This window comes from Gastrolobium bilobum, unplaced genomic scaffold (assembly GCF_033153095.1).
Source record: "Gastrolobium bilobum isolate Gb01-03AN ecotype WA unplaced genomic scaffold, APGP_CSIRO_Gbil_v1 utg1103, whole genome shotgun sequence".
Classification (NCBI taxonomy): Eukaryota; Viridiplantae; Streptophyta; class Magnoliopsida; order Fabales; family Fabaceae; genus Gastrolobium; species Gastrolobium bilobum.
Window position 1 is genome coordinate 19,987 of NW_026895762.1, and position 27,034 is coordinate 47,020.

The window sequence follows — 27,034 nt, forward strand, 5'->3', positions numbered from 1 at the left end:
GCGCCGTGTTGGCGCTAGCCGCGCCAAGGGACAGAGAGGGAGACATTTCCCTGCGCTAATCGCGCCACTCTGGCGCTAATCGCGCCAAATACAAGGAAACCCTCTGTTGCTCCACGCTAATCGCGCCGGTTTCACGCTAATCGCGCCGGTTTCACGCTAATCGCGCCGAGAACAGTAGGTTCAGCACTCATTTCGTTGAAAATTCATAACTTGGGCTACGGAGCTCCGATTTGGGCGCGGTTTGAACCTACGCGTAGATAATGAAAAATCCTATAACATAGTAGGAGATGGGAATCATAAAAGGAGTGTAGAATTAATTGATAATCGAAGAGATGAAGACATTTAATGACGTATTGTCGAATAAAATGGGAACATAAGACTAAGTTTTGTCCCACTATTCCGCAAAGCATATATGGTTATGATCACGCACTTGGTTAATTTAAATCCGGCTTGTTAAAAAGGAAAAATTTATCTAGTTTTTAATTGAACCAATGTGATTGTAACTGCGCTTAATGCCGTACGTAATGATAACAATCCGGTTCTAGAACGGGGTGTTACAAACACCACCAAGAGTAAATTAGAGTATAGTCATTATGCAAAATAAGTAGATCTCAAAATCTGCCTTGCAACATTGACAGATCTTATTCCCAAGCATGTTATTAATCTCATGGTTCTCTGATGAGGAAGGGTCATCCTCAGAGAATCGCGTTTCACATATGCGGGGATTGCAAATGGGTATTCCGGGATAAACCATCTCCCTGCGCACCCATAAGGACCTGATGAAAAGTCTTACACGTCGTCTGCAGTGCCTCAAAAGGCACTCATTATCCACCGCACGAAAAAATTCAAAGCCCACAGACCTCTCATCTTCATCAACACTGGCCATCAATATGATGGATGATGCGTACTTGGCATCTTGATGACCTTTCAGCGCTGCAGTCCTAATGCCTTCAAGAGCCAAAGCTTGCATATCCGAAGTCGATGTTTCTCGAAAGTAATTGACCAAGCCCTCACGATACAACACCTCCGGATTGCCACTCTCCCTACATCGCTTCAAAAACTGAACTTGTCGAAACCTTTTGTGTACTTGCAGTGGGTCGTAGTACGCCTCACCTTGTTCTTCTTCACTGCCCATGACCCTAACTCGGTGAAGGAAAAGGCTTCGCATTTGTAACCCACTCCAATGGTCCCAGCGCAAACTTATCCAACGAAACACGCTCGTAGACATAATTTGATTTGGCAAGTTGAAGAAATTCGGTGCAAGCAATCTTGACGTTAGTGATGTCCTCAATTGAATGAGACGCCACATTTCCAAATATCAACAGCAACACATCTGACGGCAGATGTTGCAGAGACTGGACACCGGTTATCTTCATTTTCATGCACTTGTGTGACGATGAAGCAGCCATGGAACAATCTGAGGATGAACAACTTTGGATGAAAAATACACGGAAGATAAGATGAATACAAAAAATAGACAAACGACTGCATTTTTATAATGACGTAGAACGATACATAGGCAAACGATTAACGTAGACATCGGCTGGTCATGTTTGAACGACGCGCGATTTTAAATGGTCTGCAACTCATTGGCTGCACACGTTAACTGGAAGCCTGGAATTTGGAACGTCGTGGATAAGTGCAGCGTGCAACATTTTGAGGAGAGATTAATTTGAATTAAGCTTTTAATTGATTAATTACACTAATCGATTTCCAAAACATTTTTTCTGCAAAATTCAAAACGGTCATTAAACCTGAGATGGTCGTGAATTAATACGCTGATTGTAGGCTATATTAGGTGCAGCGTTTTGATGAGAGATGAGGATACTCATACACCGTCGTTCCAAATTCCATTTTTATTATTTTAAAAAAATAAACAATGTGGAAAGAAAAAGAAAATTAAAAAGGAAACAATAAAATTTAAGGATATGTTATCAGTTGTTAAATGATATGATATCAGTTGTTAAGATATGTTATTTGAACTCTCCAAAATGTCAGATTATAATTTCTGTTTTATCAGTCCTTGCTTGAATTAAGGATAATAAAAATTTAAATTTTAAAAATAAGAAACATAAAAAAAGGTTAAAAAAAGATATATATTTGAAATTGTATCGTAATCTGTTTTTAGTAATTAGAAATGTTCTTTTTTTTTGGATCAAAAAGATAATTCTTGAATTGCAATGAACAAAGGTTAACAATGAACAAAGGATAAAAAAAGACATATATTTGAAATTGTATCCTAATCTGTTTTTAGTAGTTAGAAATGTTCTTTTTTTTTTCTTTCAAAAAGACATTTCTTGAATTGCAATGAACAAAGGTTAATAAAAATTCAAACTTAAAATTTAAAATATATGGGGAAAAAATTTGAATTAAAGCTACTTATTGTAACAATAATGACTTAAAAATTTTATAAACGTCAAGATGTCAAGAAGATGTGTTTATTTGTCAAAAAAGGAAATTTTTGGATTTCAACATAGCAACATATCACATAACATGACATAGATCAACAGCTTAGGTTTCCATTGCAAAAACACAGCGTTTATCAAATATATCAACATACATTCCATAAGCGTTATCATTGGCTGAACTAAACACAGCAAAACATCACAAAATATTTTGAATATTTCATAAATCTCACGATAAAGAAAACGATGTAAACAGTTCAACATGTAACTCCAACAAAAAAGCCACTCTTCAGTAAACATATTGTCTCCAAGACACAAAAAAACCACTCTTCAGTCACAGTACACCAATCTACGAGGTATTCTCATCTGCTTCTGCGTCAAATCTATTTTAAAAAAAGGAAGAAAAAAATACAATAATCAGCATTGAAAAAAATATATCAGCAAATGACGTAGTTTGCACATTATATTACGAAAAGAAAAAAAAATATACATGCCACACGATTGAATTATAAATATAGATTTGAAAATACGTAACTCTTTTTCAAGCTTTATTTTTTTGGCTGTCAGAACAGCTGAAAAATTGAATTCTCCAGCAATGGAATCATGAGAATGGATCACTGGTGTCGACATTATCATAGAGATATCACCAACGTCAGCACTATCACAGGTCTGACTCTCAACATCCTATTCATTATTTCGTAAAAAGAAAAATAAAGGTATGTCAAGTATCGACTTTTGCATAACATGAAAATATAAAATAAAATATTGGGTTAACGCAGCCTTTTCTGGTTCTGATGATACAATTTCATTTTCGCGTGCATCCTCGAAATTTGCTTCATCCTGTAATATACAATAGCCAACAACAGTCAACAAAATGAATAAGAAAAATGGATACCCAACAGAAATAGAGAAGCAGCATACATTTGGATCGATGTCAGAGATAAGAGACTTAAGGAACGCTGAGATTACGTTTTTGCTGATACAAATTTTAGAAACTTGATACTTGGGTTCGCTGTATGAGTTCAAATCCTTTTGCTTGATATTTAGCTTGAACAACATGGACTTCTCATTCAAAACATTTAACTCTTCTGGAAATTGATCCAAATCTGCACCCCTAGAGAAAAAAACGATCATCCAGTAAACATGGAAAATAAAAATAAAAAGAACTACAGCGCGAACATAGTGCACTCTACGTCAAAATATACATTATCAATATTTTATAGCAACGATAATACAAACCCTCTTGAAATGCAACTCGCGCAATTCAGCAGCACTCATCCCCAACAAAGACACACAGTAGCGATCAAACAGAAGAAATGATGCAGAATCTGTGTTATCCACAACTCTTACCTGAACACTAAATCTATCGTTTTGCAAAATTGTATATCAGAAAAAAATATTAAGCTTACAGATTAAAGACAATTTACAAACCGATTAAAAACAATACCTCGGATAGTAATCTTCCCAATGTTTTTGGCAGTTCTTACAGTACCACTTCTCAAAATTCTCACAAACAGAAAATGGACATTTTTTGCAAGACTTGTACCACCAGTTGTATTTGCTCTCAATAGATTTTATAGTCCCATACGTGATGCAAGTTGTAACCTTAAATATAGCAATCGCAGGCAAACAATTCACATCATTCATACAGACTTGATATTATTCAAAAAATTCAAGAAAATTGAAAAAACAAAAATTCTATATTTACCTCGCCACAAAGCTTCACATCACTGATAGACTTCTTTTCAGTCTCCTTCAGAAAATCATTTTCATAAGAATAGGATGATTGAGTAGACAACTGAGTCATCCGCAGATTACTTTCAACACCATCAGCCGAAAGACTATAGAGAGAAAATTAATGCACCGTAAATGATTAACTTAATAAATTGTCAAATGAGTTCAAGAATAACAAACACACCGTTTTTTGAACTCAACGATCTCTGGGATATTCGAATCCATGACAATCCTCGTTGTATATTTTGTATTGGTTAACCCAACCTTACCTATCGAGTTGAGCATATCAAATAAAAACCGAAAAGCAAAAAAAAATGTGAATTAAACAGAACACAGAAGCATAACGTTTTGTCAAAAAAGATTGTTAAAATCATACCCCTAAAACATTTTATCCTGCCTAGCTGGACTATCATGACGTGATGAGGAGTGTCGCTGGTTGTCATAAAAGATTGGATTTCATCCACATAATGCTCCCACAAAGTGCACTCCAGCTTGTGACCCCTTCATATGAGTTGCAGCAAGAACAACTGTAATACGCGAAAAATATAATCAAACAGAGGTCGAAAAAAATAATCTTTTTAAATATAAAATTTACAATACCTCAGGTTGTCAAGCTCCAACACAATCATTTTCGTCTTCCTACCAGAAACCACACGTTCATAAACTTCACCAATTCCTGATATTAAACCAATGATGTCTACAAAAAAAAAGAGCAGCAAAGAGTTTGTAAACAAAAATCAAAAATTAAAAAACGAAAAACAGTAAGGAAAATTATATTACCCACTAAATAAGGAGAGTCAGATGTTTCTTTCTCAATGATGTCATAATCAACAAAATCAAATTCACTCGCAGAAATATTAGAATCAACAATTGATCTAAGATCAGTCCTCAAATTGAAAGACAAATGATATTGATGCCTGGTTGGCTTGAACACATCGCTATTGAATCCAACTCCAAATTTTTTTATAAAATAGCAGTCTCCTTCATGGATTTTCTTCCGCACCGGCAAATAACCTTTGACAGTGGCATGGATCCTACCACCTTACAAAAAAACACAGCCAACTCACAAAAAATGGAAGATTTAAAAAACGCAAGAACCAAGATTTAAAAAACGCTAACAACTACCTGTTCATCCAATAAAACCATTTCAATGTTGTCGTCAAATTCTCTACGTTGAAAGTTAGGAACTTTCCAAGCCCGAACCACCTTCACCTTAATCCTCCAGTCCTCCTCGGCAGGACTGACATCCTTCAGAAAATCATATTTTGAAAACATATTGGTTAGACGATCAAAGACAGAACGAAGAAGCTGATTCTTTGAAGCTGTGTTTTAACTGATATGAAGTGTGGGGAAAAAAAACGACAACAAACAGGAGCAATAAAATGGCTGTGTTTTTGCAATCGCATAGAATAATATGGAATGTGGGGGGGAAAAACGACGAAGAACAAAAGAAAGAAAAAGGCTGTGTTTTTGCAATCGCATAGAACAATGAGAAGCCTTGTATATTTTTTTAAATGTTTAGCAATTCCAATGGAGAAAGTAGCTGAACATTAAATGAGTTGTCAGATTTTTAAAATCAAATTTAAATTTTGAACTCCAAAATTCAAATTAAGATGAGTTGTCTGCCAATACAATTGATAACAAATCTGTACCATTGATTTGAGATACGAAATCGTGTCCATCGATTTGGATTAAAAATTATATTTTTTTTATTCCCTGATTTACCAAAGAAGGAAACTTTTTAAATTTTTGTAGTGTGAACGCAAATCTGAAATTAAAGAAGGAAGTGACACGTCAGCGGGGTTGCCAAAGAATGGGTTTGTCTTAGAATATAAGATGTTTTTGCTTTTATCATTCTTGTCCGCATTATTGTGTTGTTAACGTATTTGTTTCTTTAATTAATAGTGACTTTCCAGATTTGTTTTTGAATTTGAATAACAAATCAAATTGTTATTTCCATTTCCGACTTGAAATCACAAATTTTAGGCCTAATTTCGAATGGCTAATTGCCATATAGATTGTCGATTCATATAGCTCAGCTTTTCTATTGTATTGCACGATACATATCGTGTATAGTATGATACTAACTCTGAAAATCAAAACTTATATATAGCAACTTGAAATGCAAATTTAAAATAAAAAGTTAGACAATATGTTATTATTTTTGCTTTTTAATTTCTCTAAAAACCTTGATATGAGCAACATTATTCAAAATTTAATATTTATTAAATGATTAAATTGTCTAAAGGAATTTTATACTTCCATAATTTTGTTTAGTGTTGTGCCCAGTAGAATTATCCTTATTTGATTCCAAGTCATTTTTGAAGAGTTAATAAATAAGTCAATTTATTTTATAAAAAATTCTGAGAAAAAATAATTAATCATCTAACATTTTCCTTTTGCAAGAGAAACAAAATACTAGTGATGGTTATTCAAAAAAGTTAAATATTGCCTGAAAACGAGTGGATTAAATTCAACCTTTTTACATCCACCAAAAAAAAAAAAATTCAACCTTTTTATAAGAGGAAACTTAGATTAAATTCGTTTGAGTGCTTGTGATTATTAGTACACTATAATGCTACTATAGTTACTTAAATATGTAAAATTGACTAAAATGTTCCCGAAAGACCAGTCATCATAATTATAATGTCCCCGTGTTATATTTGGAAATTTGGATTTATTTATTTTTTTAATTTCTTTTTCCTTTCTGAGATTAAACTGTCAACTGTTAGAACCCAACACTTTACATTGCATTCTTTTCTCACATTCCACGACGCTTAAAGGGTACAAAATTTTCTGTTACACAAATGGAGAGCCTGAATTTCTGCCTAACTTGTATAACACTCAACATATGGACCTTTATGCTATATACAAAAGAATTGTAACCAATGTGAATTAAAAAATTTAATTCTAATTATATACAAAAATGACACGAAGGACTTAAAGTTGATTCCGTAATTGCATCAACAAACCTTGCATCGACTCCATCTTTTCACTGAGTTGTTTAACAACAGTAAGGTGGTGAGAGGAAGACTCACAAGTACCAATTTCAGTTATCAAATCATTAATCTTAGCCCGTGAATCCACAACTTCTTCCTCAAGCGAAGTTATTGTTGGTTCCATAGTTTTGCGTGGGCTTTCGTTTATCAGGTTTGGTAATGGAGAAAGTCCTCTACTACGAACACTACCATCTAAGCTGAGCTTCTCAGGAGAGAAAATCTTGTCAATGCCTTCACTCCCTGCAAATCATCATAACATATTAAAGAATGATGGCAGACGGTATAAATGAGTGGATCAGCCCAGCCAACCTTTTGAAATTTTAGGAACAATAAGCATGAATGCATACAGGCAAAGGATTAATAGCAACAAAATGAACCAAAGCTATAGGTTTAAGGAGGGCTAATAGTCTAAGCTGATCTTGGACCAATCTCAGGAGGTGGAGGTGCAAAATGGGATAGATATATAGATAAAAGGAGGCATCTTTCAAGCAACTTCTGAATTAATATACTCGAGTCATGCAATTTCAATGTTGCAGCTAGGTTTTTCTTCTTGTTATTGATCTATCCAATTAAAAGATCCCCCATGTTATATATCTGTTGAAACAACTAGTAGATTATTGTCCAATTTACAAAAAACACCAAACAATTAGTAGCGCATATATCATTATTGTCCTGGTCTATCTACCAATTGAAAATTTATTGTAGTCTAAATTTCCCCATGTTCAGTAGTTTATTCAAGCGACAATCGATTAAGTCTTCAACTTCAAGACTTTCCGTTATGTGTCAATTTTCCGGCTTATACATACTATTTTAAGTATCATATATGACAGCCTGCTGAGGTATACAACAAATTACCAACCATTTGAATTCTATCCAGACACCTTGTTCTGAAGTTTATTATCAATTTCCTAAAAATTTTAACTTCTGAAAATAATAACACAAATAGAATCCTTTTGGCTACTGTTCTTAAGCACTTCCTCTCTTCAATGATCTATACACCAACCATTCATTGCCAATCAAGAATGATAGACTTGAAATCTCAAATCCATCATCTTCCCTACATCAAAATGCAGTTTTCTTAAGATATAACAATGACAGCACTTACTAACTTTAAGTAAGGCCGAGTGATGACACTTCCTGACTTAGTAACTTTATGTAAGGCTAAATAATCACTAATATATGAAAGAATAAGAATTTATTGCTAATAAAATGCATTAGATGCATAAGAAAATTTGACCGCATACCTAGGCTGCCTAGCTGATCCATTACAGACTGGCCAACAGAACCTTCTAACTTAAGCAGCCGTAGAATTCCAGCTGTTATCCGGCCCATGGAATCAATTTCAGATTTCAACAGAAAAGTAAGGTGTTGGACCTCATCCTTGGTTACAATAACCTCAATCTGCATGGTAAAATCTTCATTACACACAATCTTCCTTTAAAGAGAGACAGTGACCACATTGATTAAATATGAAATTCCCATTACCGGTTGCTTTATAGAAACTTTTAGGTTTTCCACTTCCCAATTGGCCATTTCATCATCAACATTATCCTCACATAATATGAAGCCCACTTCAAGATCAATTCCCTCCAAAGTATCAGCAAATTCTTTAACTCCATTTGCATTTAACATTGACGAAGGAATGTCATTTTGGGTATGGGGCTTCAAGATCCGCAGCCCTTGAACACCAACCTGCAAGTGCTGGCTCAATATAGGAGGAGGAAACATGTCTTAAAAACAGGTAAGATACAAAAATAAGAACATACACATAAAAATTAATAAAAATCTGATTTTCAGCTAATATATAACATTTACAGTGTAATTGTAAGCATGCATTTACTGTATTTAGTTCATTATATTGGGCCACTGAATCTGACTAACAAAAAGCCTGTCCCTACTGACTTTGACATCATACAATTAACAAATATCCATACATTCAAACAGCCAAGCAACGAACCGATGGAATATTTCCCAAAAAAAAAAAAAAAACCAAAGGATGTGTAAGGCTAACCTACCTGATACTCCATTGAGATATAGATCACATTAAAAATTAAGAATGGAATCCTACTTGGGCTGCAAGAAAGTTACTTCAGACCTCCTCTGGACACTTCACTAAAGACCCGATTTAAAACTAATATTAACCAAGAGTTTTATGAAACAACCTATTTCTATAAATCAGATCAAAACTACGGAATGCAAACTTAACCAATTAGTTCTTTTATTCTTTCATATGGGATAAATTCATCATACATTTGAAGTTGATGTGTATGCATTTCACAAAAAATATAATTACCAGCTAGGCAGCTACTTTCTAAAGCTAACAAAATCATCATATGATTGTTATTAATTAATGAATAAAAAATTATAGTTACAAATAAGGAACAAAATAAACAAGAGATATATTGAAAATTGATCAGCTTTAATCACGAAAAACTAATAAAACTTTATATAGTATTTATTAAAAAGCATGAGCCAAGGTATGTCTTTAAAGAGATGTGTTAGTTTTGACAATGAGTTATTCATGTTTCAACGTAGCAGTAGTTGCTAGTCAGTCAATGGAAAAATGTGTAGCAGGTCTAATGATCCATTTCAGTAACAAACAAACCAACAAAAATTAATAATAATACTTATTAAAAAAAATAGAGAGAGAGATGAAGAAGATCTATTGTCCTTTCTGACCTGATTTTAGTAGTTTCTGACCGATGAAAGACATAGATTGTAATTTGCAAATTAGTTTGCTAGGTTTCCCGATGTACACTGGACCACTCATATCATGGATGACAGAAATGGAAATTTTCTATTATATATAACGCCTGATAGAGTGCTGTTAGGAAGGCTCCTACGATGCAGGTGTACAAGAGGGAGCCCTATAGGGAATTTATCCCTTAATTAGTTGTGGGATGGTTAGTGGAGAAGTGAAGAGACAAAATTCCACAACTAATTAAGGGATAAATTCCCTATAGCGCCTCCTCTTGTACTTCTGCATAATAGGACCCTTCCTAACAAATGCCAAACTATATTTTAAATAAATTATGATTTTGTGTTTCTCCTTATTCTCTAGTGTCAACAAATAAACCTAACTTCATTCTTCAAAGCAGTACGAAATTCCTTAATTCCCGATTAGAGTGGTGCAGCAATTTACACAGACAAACTGCATTAAATCTTGAAGAAAGAAGAAATAAGAATTTGTTTACCGTAACCAGTTCTACAGGATATTGTTGTATTCGAGGCAATTGTGCTTTTCCATCTGGAATATTCTTTGGGCTACTTTTTGCATTTAGTTGTAAAGTGCGAAAAGTTGTGTGCCAACACCTCTTTTCTCTGCCTAAATCTTCTTGGCTGGAGAACCACCATCCTTCAGCCATCTCTTGTGCACCTTCAAGAGCAAATAACCAGTCTCTCAATTCTATAGTTACATCCACATTATCTGGCTTCTTCAACTGTGGAAAACCTTCTTTCCCTTCTCTCATACTTTCGACTGGTGTAAAAATGGTTAGTAAGAAACCGATACTTAAAAGTAACAAATTAAACAAAGAGCAAAAATTTACTATATATCAAGAAAATACACCAGCTACAGAAAATGAGATGAAACTGTTTCATACCATCTTCTGAATTATCAACAATGAGAGGTGTTGTCTTAAAGAGTTTTGCCAACGGTCCTGTTTGTAAGTTTTCCAACCCTTTAGAAAGACCCTTCCCAGGACCATCATCAGGCCCAAGTATTCCAAATCGATGCAGGAGGGCTTCAGCATAGTTCATACCCCCACCAAGACGAACACCAGATACAGAAGCTGAGACATTCAAACTATGTGACTCCATGTCTACTTCACAAAATGGCATGACATGCACTGTACTTACATCCAGAAACGGGACTGAATGAGCATTTCCATTCAATAAATGGTTCTTCTTGTTATGCACCCAGAAAACAGCTCTCAGTTGAGGGTATCCATTATCACTCATCGAGAGAACATTTTCTTCAGAACTAAAAAGTGAGCCATTTTCACATGCCAAGTGCTCTTCAGAATCCACACAATCTATCTCAACACCTTCCCAACGTAAAGTGGATGAAACAAAAATAGCACCACCAAGGGTTCTATGAGTGACACTAATGAACAAATCATCTCCGATAAACTGTACTAGAGGCATTCCGTCAACATTCACTGAAGACTCAAGAAATCGAAGTTGGAGGTCTTTTACTGCTAAACTTACAGCAGTGTCACTAGGAACCTTGTCCATCAGCTTTCCACTAAAAGATTTGTTCCTAACGTCCTTCAATTGTTTTTGTTTTCCAGCTATTGCTATTCTCTCACCAACTCTCCCAAAATAAGCATAAAAATCAAGGACAAAAAATAATTGTTCAACAGAAGTATTGGAAAGATACTGTTCACAAGCAATACCAACCCTCACAATACCCCCTGGAGGCGGAACCTTTAACAATGGACTGCCATCAGCAGTTGCCATAGCTACTTCAATGCAAAGATCTTTTAAGTCAACACATCTCCACAATCCAGCAGTCCATCCAAGAGAATTCTGATGTCCAAGAATGCCAGTAGTTGCTTCCAGAGATAAAGTAAGCTGGGATGCTCTGGCAGTCCACTTCTTCTGGCTAGCATCAATTGGTTGATCTTCCCATAGACAGAAGCAAGCTGGATCCTTCTCCAGGTTCAGTATTCTTAGTTTCATCGAGGGTGAATCTAAAAAGAAAAGGTTCTCAATATGAAGCCTTGCTCCAGCAAAGCAGGTCTTGACTGTATTGTCCATATTGCTTTTAGAAATATCCGATTGGGTCTTATCCAAAGGAACTGTAAGGTCCAGTCCCTTGAGAGTGAAAATAAAAGATTTTACTGAGAAATCCGGTAAAATGACACCAGGATTGACAACAATACCATCAGCTAAGAAAGATGATATCCTCAGGCAGGATTCTTCCTGAAGATGAACCTGGAATATAAAGAAATATCATCAAAAACATAATTGGAAACAAGAATTTAAATAGATGCACTAGCAGGCCATTTATTGAAAGAACTTTCACATACCATAAGAGGCTGACAATCAATAACCGTTTGAGAAGCAAGGGATGGTGGAAGTGGTGAAGGTACTATCTGAAGGGAATGGAGGCATATTAGAGGAGTTCCCACAATCAATTGCCACTTCTGTTCTCCTAGAGGATATATTGGAGGGCAAAAGCTTCTAGCTGCCAGAAGAAAGGATTAGAAATATTTAATTAAACAAACTACATATTCATTGCTAAATAGATTCTTCCCAAGAATATGAGCTAATAACTTGAAGAGTTAATTTTTGATCCAGTGTTAGTGTTAAACTTTTAAAGTTACAATACAATCATGTGTTCAAGTGTCATTAAAAGAATTTGACTTCTTAGACAATATGTACTTATTATCATAGTCAAAAATTTCTCATAAAGCTACATGTAAAAGTCGATGATAGCGTAATAAAGTTTACACTTATCAGTGGATCAAAATTAAATTCATAAACTTAATACCAAATTCTGGCGCTGGGAAAGCATCTCTTGTGACAGATTGCATTGATGGCTGCACTAAGGTACATGGAGGGCGTGAAAAGGTATCCCTGTATTTCAAGAAACACAAACTACAATTTAGTTACATAATAACAATTCCTACAGTCAACTCCGAAAAATGACTGCATCATCATAACTATCAACAACTATCAAAATAATCAACCTTACAAATATTAGAGGAATAGAGGCTCTTTCTCTTCCTTTTTTTTTCCTTTTAAATTGCATTAGCTGCTCAAGAGTCAACCTAGGATATCTAATCAATAAAGTAGTGGTGCTATGTAGGTCACACCCTATTGCCAATATTTTCAGATTAGTCAGTTCTCAGTCTTAATTCATGTTATATGAGCACGGATATACAGTGATACAGACACCAGCACTGGCACAGTGGCACCCAATTTGGGTCACCCAATAAAGCAAGCATAAACAGACTACTTAATCCTTTCAATCATACTTATTAGGCAGAGCACAATGACACTAACCTCAAAAATAATCCTGCAATTGTAATCCTGGTCAAGTTACTGTCATTATCTCCTTCAGAAAGACTGGCCTGCACGGATAATCTATCAAACAGTAATTCTTCCACACTGGAAACCTGATAACATGGCACAGCAAAGGAAATACAAGCATGGCAACATGACATTGAAGAGAGGACAAGATGTGCATGTTTGTCGGTGGCATTTGGCATTTATGAATCAGCAAATGCAGAATACACATAGCAATAGCATAAATCATCAAAGGAAATAAACAGTATAAGGAGCTTTCCATCACTTGATTTTTATGAATACTTAGCCGATAACTAAAGAATTAAGCTTATCATGCCAAATTCACATAGACCCAATAAATGTGCTATTTACAAATTTATGTCCGTTTCCTGTTATTTCTGAATCATTCATATCAATAGTAAACATGTAACACAGAATCCCATAGGTATTAGCTATGGTTATCTCCTATCTTGTTGCCCAAAGGCCCAACGGACTTCCAAAGTTATATATATATATATATATATATATATATATATATGAGGTAGGATCCTCAGATGAGGTGTCAAATCTGATAATCACTAGATCAAAAAAGATCAACGACTCTGATTTGTAAGTATGTGACACCATTGATCTTTTTTGATCTAATGGCTTTCAGATGAGGTGTCAAATTTCAAATTTGACACTGGTGTCAAAGGATCCTACCTCTATATATATATATATATATATATATATATATATATATATATATATATATCTATATATATATATATATTGGCACATTAAGCAGAACAAGATATAAACGATTCTATTCTACCTGTTGGATATAAGACTAAGGCAGCACCAATATTGAAGTGTATCAACAAAATTCTCAGAAGATCATTAGAATATATTGTGCGCAATCAATTAGTTATCTAATTCAAGGGTTGCTTCCTAATTTTAGTATGTTCCTTGTTTAATTAGGGTTAGGAGTTTTATTTTATTCGGGTGCTGGGGTTGTGCTAGTTGAACTACACTAGTACTGAGCCTAATTCTAAGTATAAATAGGTGTCAGTGCATTGTACTTTAATATATATCATATCAAGTTATTCAGAACCTCCTTCCTCTCTTTCCTCTTTTCCAAGCTAATCAAAAACCTATAATTCCAACAAGTAATGCGGCCACATCCAAAAAGAAAAAAGAAAAAGAAGAATAAGTGCATGAAGAAAGAAACAAACAAGAATACATCAAGGAAAATTACCCGAGAAAAGAAGAGGGACTGCATTAAAAGCTCAAGCTGGAACTCTGCAAGTTAATGCCAATTATAGGATCAATTTTCACGGTATGCATACACATAAAACTATTAGCTCTATGATATTTAATAATAATTAATGGAGAATTAAATCATCTAAAGAAAAATTAAGGCTAAAGACACACCAGAATCTTTAATGCAAAGAAATATATGGTCCACAACAATTGAGACAAGAGAACGCCCAGCAGCTTCAGTTGATCGCTGTCATGATTAATCGAAAAACAGAAAACTCAGAAAGCTAGAACGATGCTAGAGTTTTGTCCATAGAAAACCACTCCCCATTAAATCCCGACTTCCAAGGGTGGGGTGAGGGTAATCCTTGTACACAGCCTTACCCTTGCATAAATGCAACGAGGCTGTTTTCTAGATTCGAAGCCGTGACCTTTCAGTCACAAAGGAACAGCTATATCACTGCTCTAGTCTCTCCCTCTAAGTTTTGTCCATAGAAAACTGATGAAAAATGTTTTGCCCAAAGGAGGGAAACATTAAGGCAGTATGAAACCTGCTGAGCCTTGAAATCTACATCTCCCCTGTTTAGGCAGACAAATAATCCTGTCATAAAGCGGAGAAGTGCACGCAGTCCTGCTCATATGTTATATCAATCCCACGTTATATCCGAGCCTTTTATACCAATTCAATATGGATAGTAGAAGCCTAACAAGTCTCCTTTTACTTACCTGGCTCACTTAATGCAGGGCAAACAGCTTCGGTGACATGTAACTGAACCTCAAGCCCAAGTGGACTGTTCAATTCAGTTCTCTGAACTGTGATCTGGTAAATATAAAAGTCAAGCCATATTGCATGCATCCTGACATATAAAATTCTAGAAGAAAACAGAATATTTATACAACAAATTTGAGGAAATATATTGATTACATAAGCTTCTCCTGATATTCCTTCTATAAAACGCTCGCCTCCAAAGAATACTCGCTTTGCACCATCATCATCTCTCAGGTTTGCTCCCACTTGAGAACGTCCTAAAGTAGCATCCGTGAACATGTCAGGGTGAGGCAAAAGATCAATAGACAAAGATTCCCATTCCAGTTTCTGAAGAGAGAAGGAAAAAATTAAGAATTATTATGTGGTAATAGAAATATAAGTAACATAGCATCCTCATGAGACAATATAGAAGAGCAATATGAAGACAGGCAAATCATCCCAATACAGGTCACATACACACATAAGAATATAAAATGAAAAGTGGTATAATACTTTGAAGACATATATATACTTCTTATTACTGGAGAATTCACGAGCCTCCTTAAGATTTACAACCTGATATATATACAAAAAAAAAAAAAATTAAGAAAACTTCATACGCAAGAAATATCCAGGTATTTATTGTAAGAATGATTCTCAACATAATTACCTGCCAGCTTTCATTTGTAGTATACAGCAGAAGGTTGCGCATGGTGATAGAAGCCATAGGTGGTGCCCTACAACCAGAGGCATGGAATGGAGATGCTTATAAATAGAATTCAGGGAAAATTATATGGTCTTTGAGTCAAAGAGGAAGTATACTTCATCAGGTTTATGCTAAAAGGTATCCCATAGAACCCACCCATAATATCTGAACTCCTTTAAAAAATGCAGTTTAAACAATTGCATCATGCTAAAAGGTATCCCATAGAACCCACCCATATTATCTGAACTCCTTTAAAAAATGCAGTTTAAACAATGCATCAACCCAAGAAGAGAACGAGATGCTAATATAGTAGTATCAGTTTTCAACTTATTAAGATCCACAACAATTGACAGTGATTGTAAAGCATCAATAAACTTAAGATACCCAATTCAGAACACTGGTAAGAAGAACTTACCATGTTGCTCCCCCTTGACGACCAGAACTTCCACGAGTTTCAAGTAATAGATTAACTGTATGAATCTGAATAGTCATTCCATCTGCAATCTGAACGTTGCCCACAGTCAGTAGAAATGAGTAACATTCAAAATTAAATATCTATATCCATGGATAAAGTTACGGGTGTTTGCTAGGAACTACCCATCCTTATCCTATTCTTCTCTATAGTTGTTGAATAAATACTAACCTCTCCCTATAGCGAGGAAATTATCTCCACCTACTTATTTATTTTTATGTTACTTGAAATTCTCTTCAACACAACTGGCAACAACTTCATTGGAAGGAAAAGGGAAAAAAAAAAATTACAAGTCCCATAAAGGCTTGAAGTGGATAATTCAAATCCCCCGACTTTATTACAAAGAGTTTTTGCTTTTCTTTTTCCCCTCTTTCAATTGCGAAATTTTGCTACAAGCATGGAATGGTTAATAAAATATAAATATCACTTACTAATACATATCTTAGAAATGACAGATTCAAACCTTATCAGCAAAACCATACCCGCTACCCTTGGCAGAGGCACTTGATGGCGTTGAACTGCATACAACAGTGTAAGAAACAAGAAAAATACGTAATAGCTAACAGCAAAAGCATCACTCTACAACAAGACTCCTCACACATAATAATCAGCAGGAGACTAATTTCACTACCTGGTATGATTTTCAGAAGTGTCAAAATCAGAATTCTCCTCAAGAACTAAATCGAGCCTATCAATTTGCACAATGATTGGCTCTATCTGTACATTGCTCACTGACGGCAGCTAGAAAGTCACACACATTGGACTCAATCAAAAACCACAAAAACTCATTTAAAAAATTATTAAAATAAAGAAGCAAAAGACAAAACGCGACTATATAAGGAGATGTCTTTGCTTTGTTTTATGTTTTCGTTTCCAACTGATATGTCTTCACAGTAATTTACAAGAATGTCACCTTATTTTTATTTTGTTTCCTAATGATTTCGTGAAGGAAATGCTGAAAACTAGGTGGCATAGTTCAATTATAAATGAAAGCATATCAAGTGAAAATAAAACACACTAAAATAAAAAAAGAAAAGGAAAATACAAATATTTCCCTCAAAAAAAGAAAAAGAAATTGGTAAATACCTAGATATGAAAAATTAGAAATACATCTAATTTATGGATCAAACAATTAGAACATTATATCTAATTTGATTGGGCACTAAAGGCTACAACTTTCTTCTACCCATTTCACTCGTGATTCTCATGAACTAAAGAGAAACAAGAACCAAAACAGTGAGAGTGACAATTGACAAACCATGATCTCCAATTTGCCAACTTTGGCAGTGGTGACATTGAGCGCGGGTGGCAATCCAACGCTGGAATGCAATGCATCCCCGTTTAAATCTGAACAAGCAAAATTCAAAATCAACCAATTAATTATAAAATTCAAAAAGAAAAAAAAAAGGATTGAAATAGAGAATTGACCTAAATTGGAGAGCTGAACGGTGCGACCCTGCAATTTGAACTGGTCTCTGGTGAATGATTTGAGCCAGTACTTGAGAGTATACTCTAGAGCTCTTGCCAGGATCGACTCCATACCTAAGCTTCGTTCCTTCGTTCGGATCTAGCTTCGGGAAAATGCCGAACCAAAATCTTCGAAAAGAGTGTCTCCGACGAACAACAGCTCACAACAGAACCGTAACCGACAATGTGTATATATAAATGTATCAGATCATGGTGTGTAATGAAAATGCGAAAACGATAAAAGCAATTCTTAATCGGGTTTGGATCGGAGCATTCGGGTCAGTGATAGCATTTGGGTTTAGTTTTAGTATGAAAATGGAATAGTGAAAAACAGTGAACGGGGTGGTGTGATTGTTGCGCAAAACCACGTGCAGGAAAGAGTCTGTGGTGTGGGATGGGTGGAAGGAGGTACGTGTGGCACGTGCGAGTGGGCGTTAGTTTTAGCGGGAGGAGAGAGCTTTGGATTAAAGTTAAAACTGGGTGGGCTCCTCCTTTAGACCCGAATAATTTATTGGGTCGGTCATCTCTTTTTTGATTTTATAGAGATTGTATTGGCAGGCTAGTCCAGTCCGAAAGAATTGTTTTAGGCCCTATTATTTTTATTTTTATTCTATAACCCAAAAAGAAAAATGTTTCTTTGAGATCTTGGTGAATATTACATTAGGAAATCATATTCTCATGTAACATGAAATTGTTCTCTCATATCACACTCACATTAAAAAAAAAATTGGTAGACTCCACTTTGTTTACCTTTCAACATGAGAGAATTTGTCTCCTATTACATGAGAGACATAATCCCCTATTTCATTACATCAATATGAGATGGTAGCGTTAGAGTATAAGGATAGAAAATTTATGGGGCCAAGGGTATGGTAGAAATTTTATAAATATGAGGTGATGCATGTGTAAATTTATGTCCCTACATTATTTGTCATAACTATTATCATATTGAAATAGAATCATAATTTTTACACACAAAAAAGAAAAAAAAAATATTATATGTACTTTTTTTTTTTGGTAAATATTATATTATATGTACTTTTAGACTGATACTCTAAGTGGTTTTCATATATAATTTAATTATATTATTTGTAAGTTAATAATATTTATAATTATGTAGTGCCACACACGTTATGTTTTCATAGAGTTAGAGTAAATAAGAATTTCCCCACTAAATAGTAGGATGAATTATATAGACTAAAAGAATGATATAGATTATTTTTAACTTTGTGTATCTAAAAGTGTATTCTCATCTTGTTTTCCCCTTATCCCACATATCGTTATTTCTACTTTTGCTTGGCTATCAGCAGGCTCATGCTGATCATTTCTGTATTAACATTACAAAAGCAATCTGCGTTCACCATTTTACTTGTATATATGGACGATATTGTTCGTTGTCGTAATGACCTATTTTAAATCTCTCATGTTAAACGTCTCTTAGATGCCTCTTTTCGTATCAAAGACATGGGTGATTTTCGTTATTTTCTTGTCTTAGAGGTATCTCGCTCTTCACGTGGCATTATTCTCAACCAATGCAAATATGCGTTGGAGATTGTTTTTGATTTGAGACTCCTCGCATGCAAGCCAATCACTACCCCTATGGACACCATTGCCAAGCTTAGTTCTTCGCAAGGCACTCCCTCCCCCGGCCCCATTGATCCTTCTCCTTATCGGCAATTAATTGGTAGTCTACTTTATGTCACCATCACCCGGCCAGACATATAATGTACGGTCCATCATTTGAGCCAATATGTTTTTCACCAACTTATGGTCATTGTAGTGCAGCAAAGCACATTCTCTGATACTTGAAAGGTGCCCCTGGTACTAGTTTGTTCTTTGCAGCTAGCCAGCCACTAATGATCTTCGTGTTCAAGCTTTCGTTGATTCGAACTAGGCTACATGCCCAGATACGCATAAATTTATCATCGAAATTTGCATCTTCGTTGGGTCTGCCTTGGTTGCGTGGAAGTCCAAGAAGTAGTCTTCTATAAGTTGTTCTTCCTCATAGACTGAATATAAGGCACTTGCTAGCCTCTCTTGTGAGCTCTGTAATACCCCGAGTATACCCGGTTTGTTATCATGATACGATATTAAGCGCAGCTCAATTAAATACGGAAGCTAACTTTTTCATTTTAATTATAACGTCATTATTATTAACCAAGCTCATTATTAAATTCTTTTTCAAAACATTGCATGTATGTAAATTGCAATAAAAGCTAACTACACTGAATAACCTTCTAAATATAGATGTGTATCTAGTCACAGAACTAAAACACATAGACCAGACAATATCCTGATACAATTATACAACTCAAGTCTAAATAAACATAGTCAAGTCAATGTTGTATGGACAACCCTCATGCTCACCAATTAAACAGTATACTCATCGAGTCTCAATACAATAGTCATAGCAGAAGAATCAGACATAATCAGATAAAGTAACTAAATCATCAAGCATGTGCTAATCAGCTCAGCTCCGGCCTCCTGCCGCTCGAGGTCACAACCTTGGAGGTACCTGGACCTGAAAATGTGCCCCAAACGTGGGGTGAGATCTCTAAAACAAAATCTTAGTAAGACAAGGGGTCCTCAAGGACTCTTCCACCCCAAGCTCACTTACAAGTATAAATATAAGTTCGAAAACAGTAATTACAATGCATGTTCATATTAAGGCATTTAAATCATGACAACACATCTCTTGCTCAACGAGCCAAAAACTACAACTCATTAATCATGTGATGTATGCAAATGCGATTCGACTGGCTAAGGAACATGATAGAGTTTATGCACGTATGCGACCTATCTAAACATAAGGGTCGCAACCTTATGCCTTACACACCAAGGTCGCAGCCTGATCGTGTAAGTAATCAACATCACATTCATACATTACATCAAAAGTTGAATTAACATATCGCAGGCATATATCAGTGCATATTTTATCTTTCATAAAAACATACATGCATATAAATCACCCTCCCATGGAAGTCAGTGAAACAAGCAATAGATCAATCTGAAGGCCAGAAGCTTACCTCTCAAGCTAACAATCCAATCAAGAGTCCACAACAGTCCAAGGTCCACAAACAGCACCCTTAAGGTTTGTTTATACCATAAACAATCATTAATATAATTAGCCTAAGGCTCCATTAAGTGTTTAAGACTCTCCAACTTGTTTTCAGTGATTTTAGGCTAATTCTGCAGGAGGTACTCAAATACTCCTCGATGAGTATCCGAATACTCCATGTCTCCATAAAGTATCTGAATACTTTCACTAAGGTATTCGAATACCACCTGGTATCTGAATACTTTTACCACAAATTTTCGAATACTATACAGTATTCGAATACAAACACTAAGGTATCCGAATACTTTTCTTTCCAGAAAAGTATTCCAATACTCCTTCAAAAGTATTCGACTACCTGCTGATGATTATTCGAATACTTATCAGACAGAATGCAGAAACTCGAGCAGTTCACTGCATAATTCCATTTTTACGCGTCAAAATGCGATTGGGAGTCCAATAACTCCATAAACAGAAGTCCATTTATACATTTTAAACATGGTTCATCAATCTTTAACTTGAATGATCAAAGTTTCCCTTTTTAATGGTTTAATCAAATTAAAATCATGAATGTTCAAAGGTGGTGATCATGGTATACCTCAAGGTTTGAGAATTCAGAAAGAGGAACAGATTTGAAGCCCCCAACACAGCACCAAGATTCTGACTTTGCAAAGTCACGAAAATGCACCACAAGCTTAGTCCTTCATCACTCAAAATAGCTTCTTGAAGCTTCAAAGGTTAAGGGAATGGTTCTCTCAACATAAACTCAGAAACACAGCCCCTAAAGCCATAACTCAGAAGCTCACCCTCTCAAGAACTGGTTTTTAACCCACACCAATGTTGCTCTCAAGTGTCTATAAGGCTAGAACACACACACACATGGAAGTTTAGTGAAGGAACCAAGAGGAAAAGTGGTGTCTTGGCTCACAAGGTGAAGGGAGAAGGGTGGTGGCAAGGGGAGGCACTCAGCTGCTGAACAAGTCACGTAAGAAGCCAATATGGCCTGGGGTTTTGGGCCATTTACTATATATATAGGCGGTTTAAGTTTAATCACACTGTATTAGCACTAATAGTTTCGCTTATCATTTTAACCTCAAACTTTGAATTCTGAACCTAGCCATTTTTCTAGGATTTTTCATATTTTTTTTTATTTTTTGCAGCACTTTGCCGGTACGCGCTTTTACGAAGCCGGTATCAGTCCTGATGCCAGTTCTCATTATTTCGACTTGAAACTTGACATACTAGTCTTAAATATTATCCTAGGAATATTCACATAATTATTATAATTTTCTGAGATACTTCATCAGTATGTACTTATACCGTGGAGCAGAACCGGTATCCGCACTTTTCGTTAGAAAAGTGACTTTCAGCATTATTAAGCCCTTATATTAATTATTCTTACCTTACCATAATTATTTAAGGTCAATTATGGAATTATTCACTTAAGCTCATAATTAATTAAATAAATTCCTAATTTACCGGTGCAGGTTCTTACAAGCTCCGATGGTGCAATTCTTGTTCCAAGACCTTCATTTACTTTGGTCGTGTCTGTGATAGTTGTTCAGCTATTTACATAGCTTATAATCCCACATTCCATAGCAATCCAAGCATTAGTGGTGTGCATGAGTCAAATTTTATTGAATTTATTACTTCATTCTTGTTTGAACTATGAGCATTAATTTCATTTTAGATGTCCACATTTTATTTTTATTTTTTTGCTTGTAGGAGAACTATCAAAAGCTCCAAGAGGAGAGGGCCAAGCAGGAAGCAGTAGACGGTTTATCCGACTCCTCTCAGTCCACTAACGACAACCTCTTCCTTCAGGCTGTAGGAGGATTCAACAAGAAAGGAAGTGTGTTCGGGCTGGGAGGATTTGCCAGCCGATTGAAGCCTATCAAGCATCCCTCCAGCCAGGTTAAAGGTATTTCTACAAGTAAAGACACAATTAATTGTTTTACACTTTCACTCCCTAGTCTATTTAAATTAAGTACAAAAAACTTAATTTATACTGATGTATTTGCATATGAGATTAAAAAGATGAAGGCGTTGGTTCACATCATAGACGTCGAACATCAGGAGAGGATATCCCAACTAGAGGCGCAACTAAATGCTATGACACATCAGCTGAATTAGCAAGCGGATATGATGAGGCAAATGCAGGAACAACACTAGCTCCCAATAAAGGAGAAGGGGAGAACAATAAGAAGAAGAAGGGATCGAGTCTGGTTGGTGATGATGACTAGGTTGCTATTTTAGAGACATTATTTATTATTATAATTGTTTTTAGTTCATTTTGTTGACAACATTTTTATTTTGTTTAGAAATAGTATTGTTTATATTTTATTTTGTTTACGTATAATTTTTTAGGATTGATGTTGTTTACTTTTGTTTATACACTTTTTTAATTAAATTGGGATATCTAGTATTGTTTATTCATTAATATTTTATTTTCACTTGAGTGGTTGTTGTTTACAGTTATAAATTAAATAATTATCAAAAAAAATTTCTAATTCGCCCATTTCTGAAAAAATTTCAAAATTTGAGAGACAGTTTGTGACGGATATGGTTCAGCCCATCACAGATTTGCAACGACATTATGTTACAAATTCCATCGCAAGTTTTGCGATGGAAATGACTTGTATTCCGTCGCAGATTATGCGATGGAGTAAAATAATATTTTTGACGCAAATTTGCGATGGTTTGTTCATTTAATTCTGTCGTAATTTTGCAATGGTAAAATCTGTTGCAGATTTCAACCGAATCCCAATCTCAACATGTCTGCTTATTGCAACAGAATAATAAGAATTTTCAACCAAAAAATGCCTTCGCAATTTTCTAGGGAATTTTGATCGCCTAATTGCTATAGCAAATATCGTTTGCAATGAAACAATTTGCAACGATCATTGTCACCTTATAGATTCCGTCGCAAATCGTATTTTGACTGAATTTGCCTTGTTTGCGATGAAAATTGTCTGTCACAAATAACGTGCTTTTTTGTAGTGAACATATTTTTTGATGTATTACTACTCATCTTATAATAAAGAATATGAAACTACAATTTCTCATATAAGTTTACACTATCGTAAGGCAAATAACTCCTAACATTGAACCTCCCCTAAATTGGTCATTGGATATTGAATCTAGATTCATGTTAGATTTTTTTTCCAACATGACTCTGCTCACCGTTTGGTAAATTTTCATGCGACTTTTGGATAACGAGTCTGATTTACATAATAAGCAAGGGCGGACCTAGAGAGGGGTGTGGATTGGCATTTGACCTTCCTTAAATTTTGTTATTTTTATTATTATATGTATAAAAATAATACTTTTATATTAATAATAGACTTAGTACTCAAAAACACTTATAATAATGAATCTCTATTATTAGCCTTAATAACACTTGTAATTTTAATATTTTATTCTTGCCCTTAATCATAGAAAATTCTGTATCTGCCATTGGAAATAAGCCTTTTGCAAAATGTAAAATAGATCCTGATCCGGATAAAATATAGGCCCAGTAGAGGCCCAGTGACATACGGAGAAGCCCAAACCCATTAAGGATCCAGAGCAAGCGCAATGGACAAACATAGCGCATAAGACACGATGCATTCATCGCGCTAGACAAGACACGATGCCCATATCGCGGATAAAACCCCCTTAAGGAAGCTAACTTAAGTCCCAAGGCAATCCCACCGCGCCTTTATTCCAATAAAAGGCAGACAGCTCCAGCTTGCCGCGACTCTACAAGTGGAGATAAGGCTACTCAGGTTCTAGCCTGATCTGCAGCCCAAACCAGGCCAATCAGAGGCCATACCGCCTTACTAAGGCGGCATCATAACTGCTATATAAACAAATGGTACAACACCAAGGTACGATCATCCTTTACAGTAATAACATAAAAACTCATGCCTCTAATACTGACTTAAGCATCGGAGTGTCTTCGCAGGTACCCCCCATTCGGATCCAACGCACTACAACAAAGGACAGAGACAATCTCACTTCCACTTCAGGCCCAAAACCAAGGACAACAATCCACTTCTCAACCGTGTGTGATTAGGCTCGATACATATTGGCCAACCCATATTGTATTTAGTCTGATCATTGGCGCCGTCTGTGGGAATCTACCAGTTAGAACCCATCTCTTTCAAATTAAAAACATGGTTGATACCAGAAGCAAATCCTAGAACGACTCCAAAGGAAAGCGGAAGGAGACTCCTGTTTCCCGCGAAAAATCAGCTTCGTCGGTGGCACCACTTTCTATCCATGAGGATAACCCACCGACAGCCCAGCACTTGCTGGACCTTATCACACAACAAAATAAGAGAATTGCCCAACAAAACCGAGATCTAGCTCAATTGAAAAAAGCTCAAAAGAACAAAGAAAAAAATCTATAAAAAGGAAAAGAAAAAGAACATGAGAAGGAGCAAACTCTTGAAAATTTTAAAGAAAGTGAACCGAGACAGGAACAGTCACTCGGTGACCCTGGTCTTTCGGGTCACAAAAATAAAAAAGGTGAAGAGGTGAAAGATACTAATGAGAACGAGAATTCTCAGGGAAATTCTAGGACGTTATTTCGAATTCTTCACCCATTCACCTCATGCATAATGAATATCCTAATTCCTAGAGACGTCAAAATTACAACTAAAAAGTATAACGGAAAGGGGGATCCGCAGGAACATCTGGAAAAATTCCAAACCAATATGATGGCTCAAGATGTAGCCGATCCAATAGCGTGCCGGTTGTTTCCAACAACCCTCAAAGAAACAGCACTTAGGTGGTATTCTGCGCTACCGCCCAATTCAGTACAAAGCTGGGAGGACTTAACCAACCAATTTCTTGTGCGCTTTGCAACAAGTAAAGCGCAATACAAATCTACGCACGCACTCAAAACTACGCGCCAAGGACCAAACGAAACATTGCGCGATTATCTCAACAGATTCTTTGATGAAGCACTCCTGGTCAGAGACTTGGATACACAAGTCTCATTACATCTCATTACTGAAGGGCTACTTGAAGGCCCTTTCTCTATGTCGCTAGCCAAACAGTGACCACGTACTATAGAAGAGTTGTGTGCGCGATCAAAAAAATTCATCAACTTGGAAGATTATAAACGTTTGCGTGCAATTCCCAATACCAGGGCCGACATGGACAACTTTGAAAAGGACGTCCACAAGAATTTTCAGCGAAAATTCTGTGAAAAAAGGAAGTGGGGAAGATATGACAATTATACTCCATTAAACACGTCCCAGAGACGAATTTTGAAAGAAGTATTCCAAACGGGATATGTACGAGTTAGCAAACCCCCTCCAATGAGAAAAGGAGTGCAGCACGATGATACCAAGTCTTGTGAGTTCCACAACGACAAAGGCCATACAACTAATGAATGTTTCGAGCTCAAAAATACTATTGAAACACTCATAAGAGCAGGGAAACTCCAGGAATTCGTTTCTAGCTGCAGGGAATACAAGACGCAAAGAAGACGCGATAGAAGCCTAGATCGCGATCCCAACCCTAATGAACAAAGGGCATATCCCAGAAGGGACTACAACCCTGCACGGAACAATGATCGCAGAAATGCTATACAAAGTTCTTTATACATAACGCTATACAAAGTTCTTTATACAGGAATTCAACAAAGAAATAGAGATATCAGTTACCCAAATATGCTCGGATATCATCATCCGAATATTCATTTAAAATGGTATATGTGGTCAATGAGCCCGAATCAGAAGCTTCACGAGCAATATTACTCAGAGTGGTCACAGTCTTCTGCTCCAAATCACTTAAGTCATCAAAATTATAACTCAAATTAGCACCTTCTACAGAATGCTCAGTCCAGTATAAAGGAAAGATGTGAGTTCCATCATCTCCTAAGAAAAAGGGGGTGGTATCCTTGGCGGGATAAAACTTGAAGTATTCTGCAGTCCACTTGTTGATCTTCCTGCAGTACGACTCACAGAACTTCACCTTGCTTCTAAAGGATATCCAACTAGAATGTGGTCCCATCACACTAAACATATATAAGAATGACTCTACTGATTGAAAAAGACCATAGGCCTTGCAAACCATCTCATATACTCTAATAAAACCCCAGGCATTGGGGGTCAGTTGTGAAGGAGCCACATTCAGATGCGCTAGCAATTTAAAAACAAACAAAGAAAAAGGAAGAAGAACTCCTATGGACAAAAAGAAAT

The 27,034-nt window shown here is 35.8% G+C and overlaps 2 protein-coding genes across 3 annotated transcripts; both read right to left on the minus strand.

Moving 5' to 3' along the window:
• Nucleotides 1-577: 577 nt before the first annotated feature.
• On the minus strand, nucleotides 578-1,135 carry LOC133295691 (uncharacterized). The gene has a single exon (XM_061494544.1). The coding sequence runs from the start codon at nucleotides 1,133-1,135 to the stop codon at nucleotides 578-580; it is 558 nt and encodes a 185-aa protein (XP_061350528.1).
• Nucleotides 1,136-7,079: 5,944 nt separating this feature from the next.
• LOC133295686 (uncharacterized) lies at nucleotides 7,080-17,858 on the minus strand. 2 transcript variants are annotated; one of them, XM_061494536.1, is made up of 20 exons: nucleotides 17,747-17,858; nucleotides 17,577-17,665; nucleotides 16,950-17,059; nucleotides 16,782-16,836; nucleotides 16,262-16,350; nucleotides 15,811-15,877; nucleotides 15,654-15,716; nucleotides 15,369-15,488; nucleotides 15,119-15,212; nucleotides 14,944-15,023; nucleotides 14,567-14,642; nucleotides 14,391-14,434; nucleotides 13,151-13,218; nucleotides 12,636-12,721; nucleotides 12,172-12,329; nucleotides 10,900-12,076; nucleotides 10,333-10,592; nucleotides 8,624-8,830; nucleotides 8,383-8,539; nucleotides 7,080-7,378 (listed from the first exon to the last, which is right to left on the minus strand). In XM_061494536.1, the coding sequence occupies exons 1-20, from the start codon at nucleotides 17,856-17,858 to the stop codon at nucleotides 7,080-7,082; spliced, it is 3,411 nt and encodes a 1,136-aa protein (XP_061350520.1). The 2 variants fall into 2 exon arrangements, with proteins under 2 accessions (XP_061350520.1, XP_061350519.1); XM_061494535.1 differs by having other exon boundaries at nucleotides 10,333-10,598; nucleotides 10,705-12,076; nucleotides 15,318-15,488.
• Nucleotides 17,859-27,034: the final 9,176 nt, after the last annotated feature.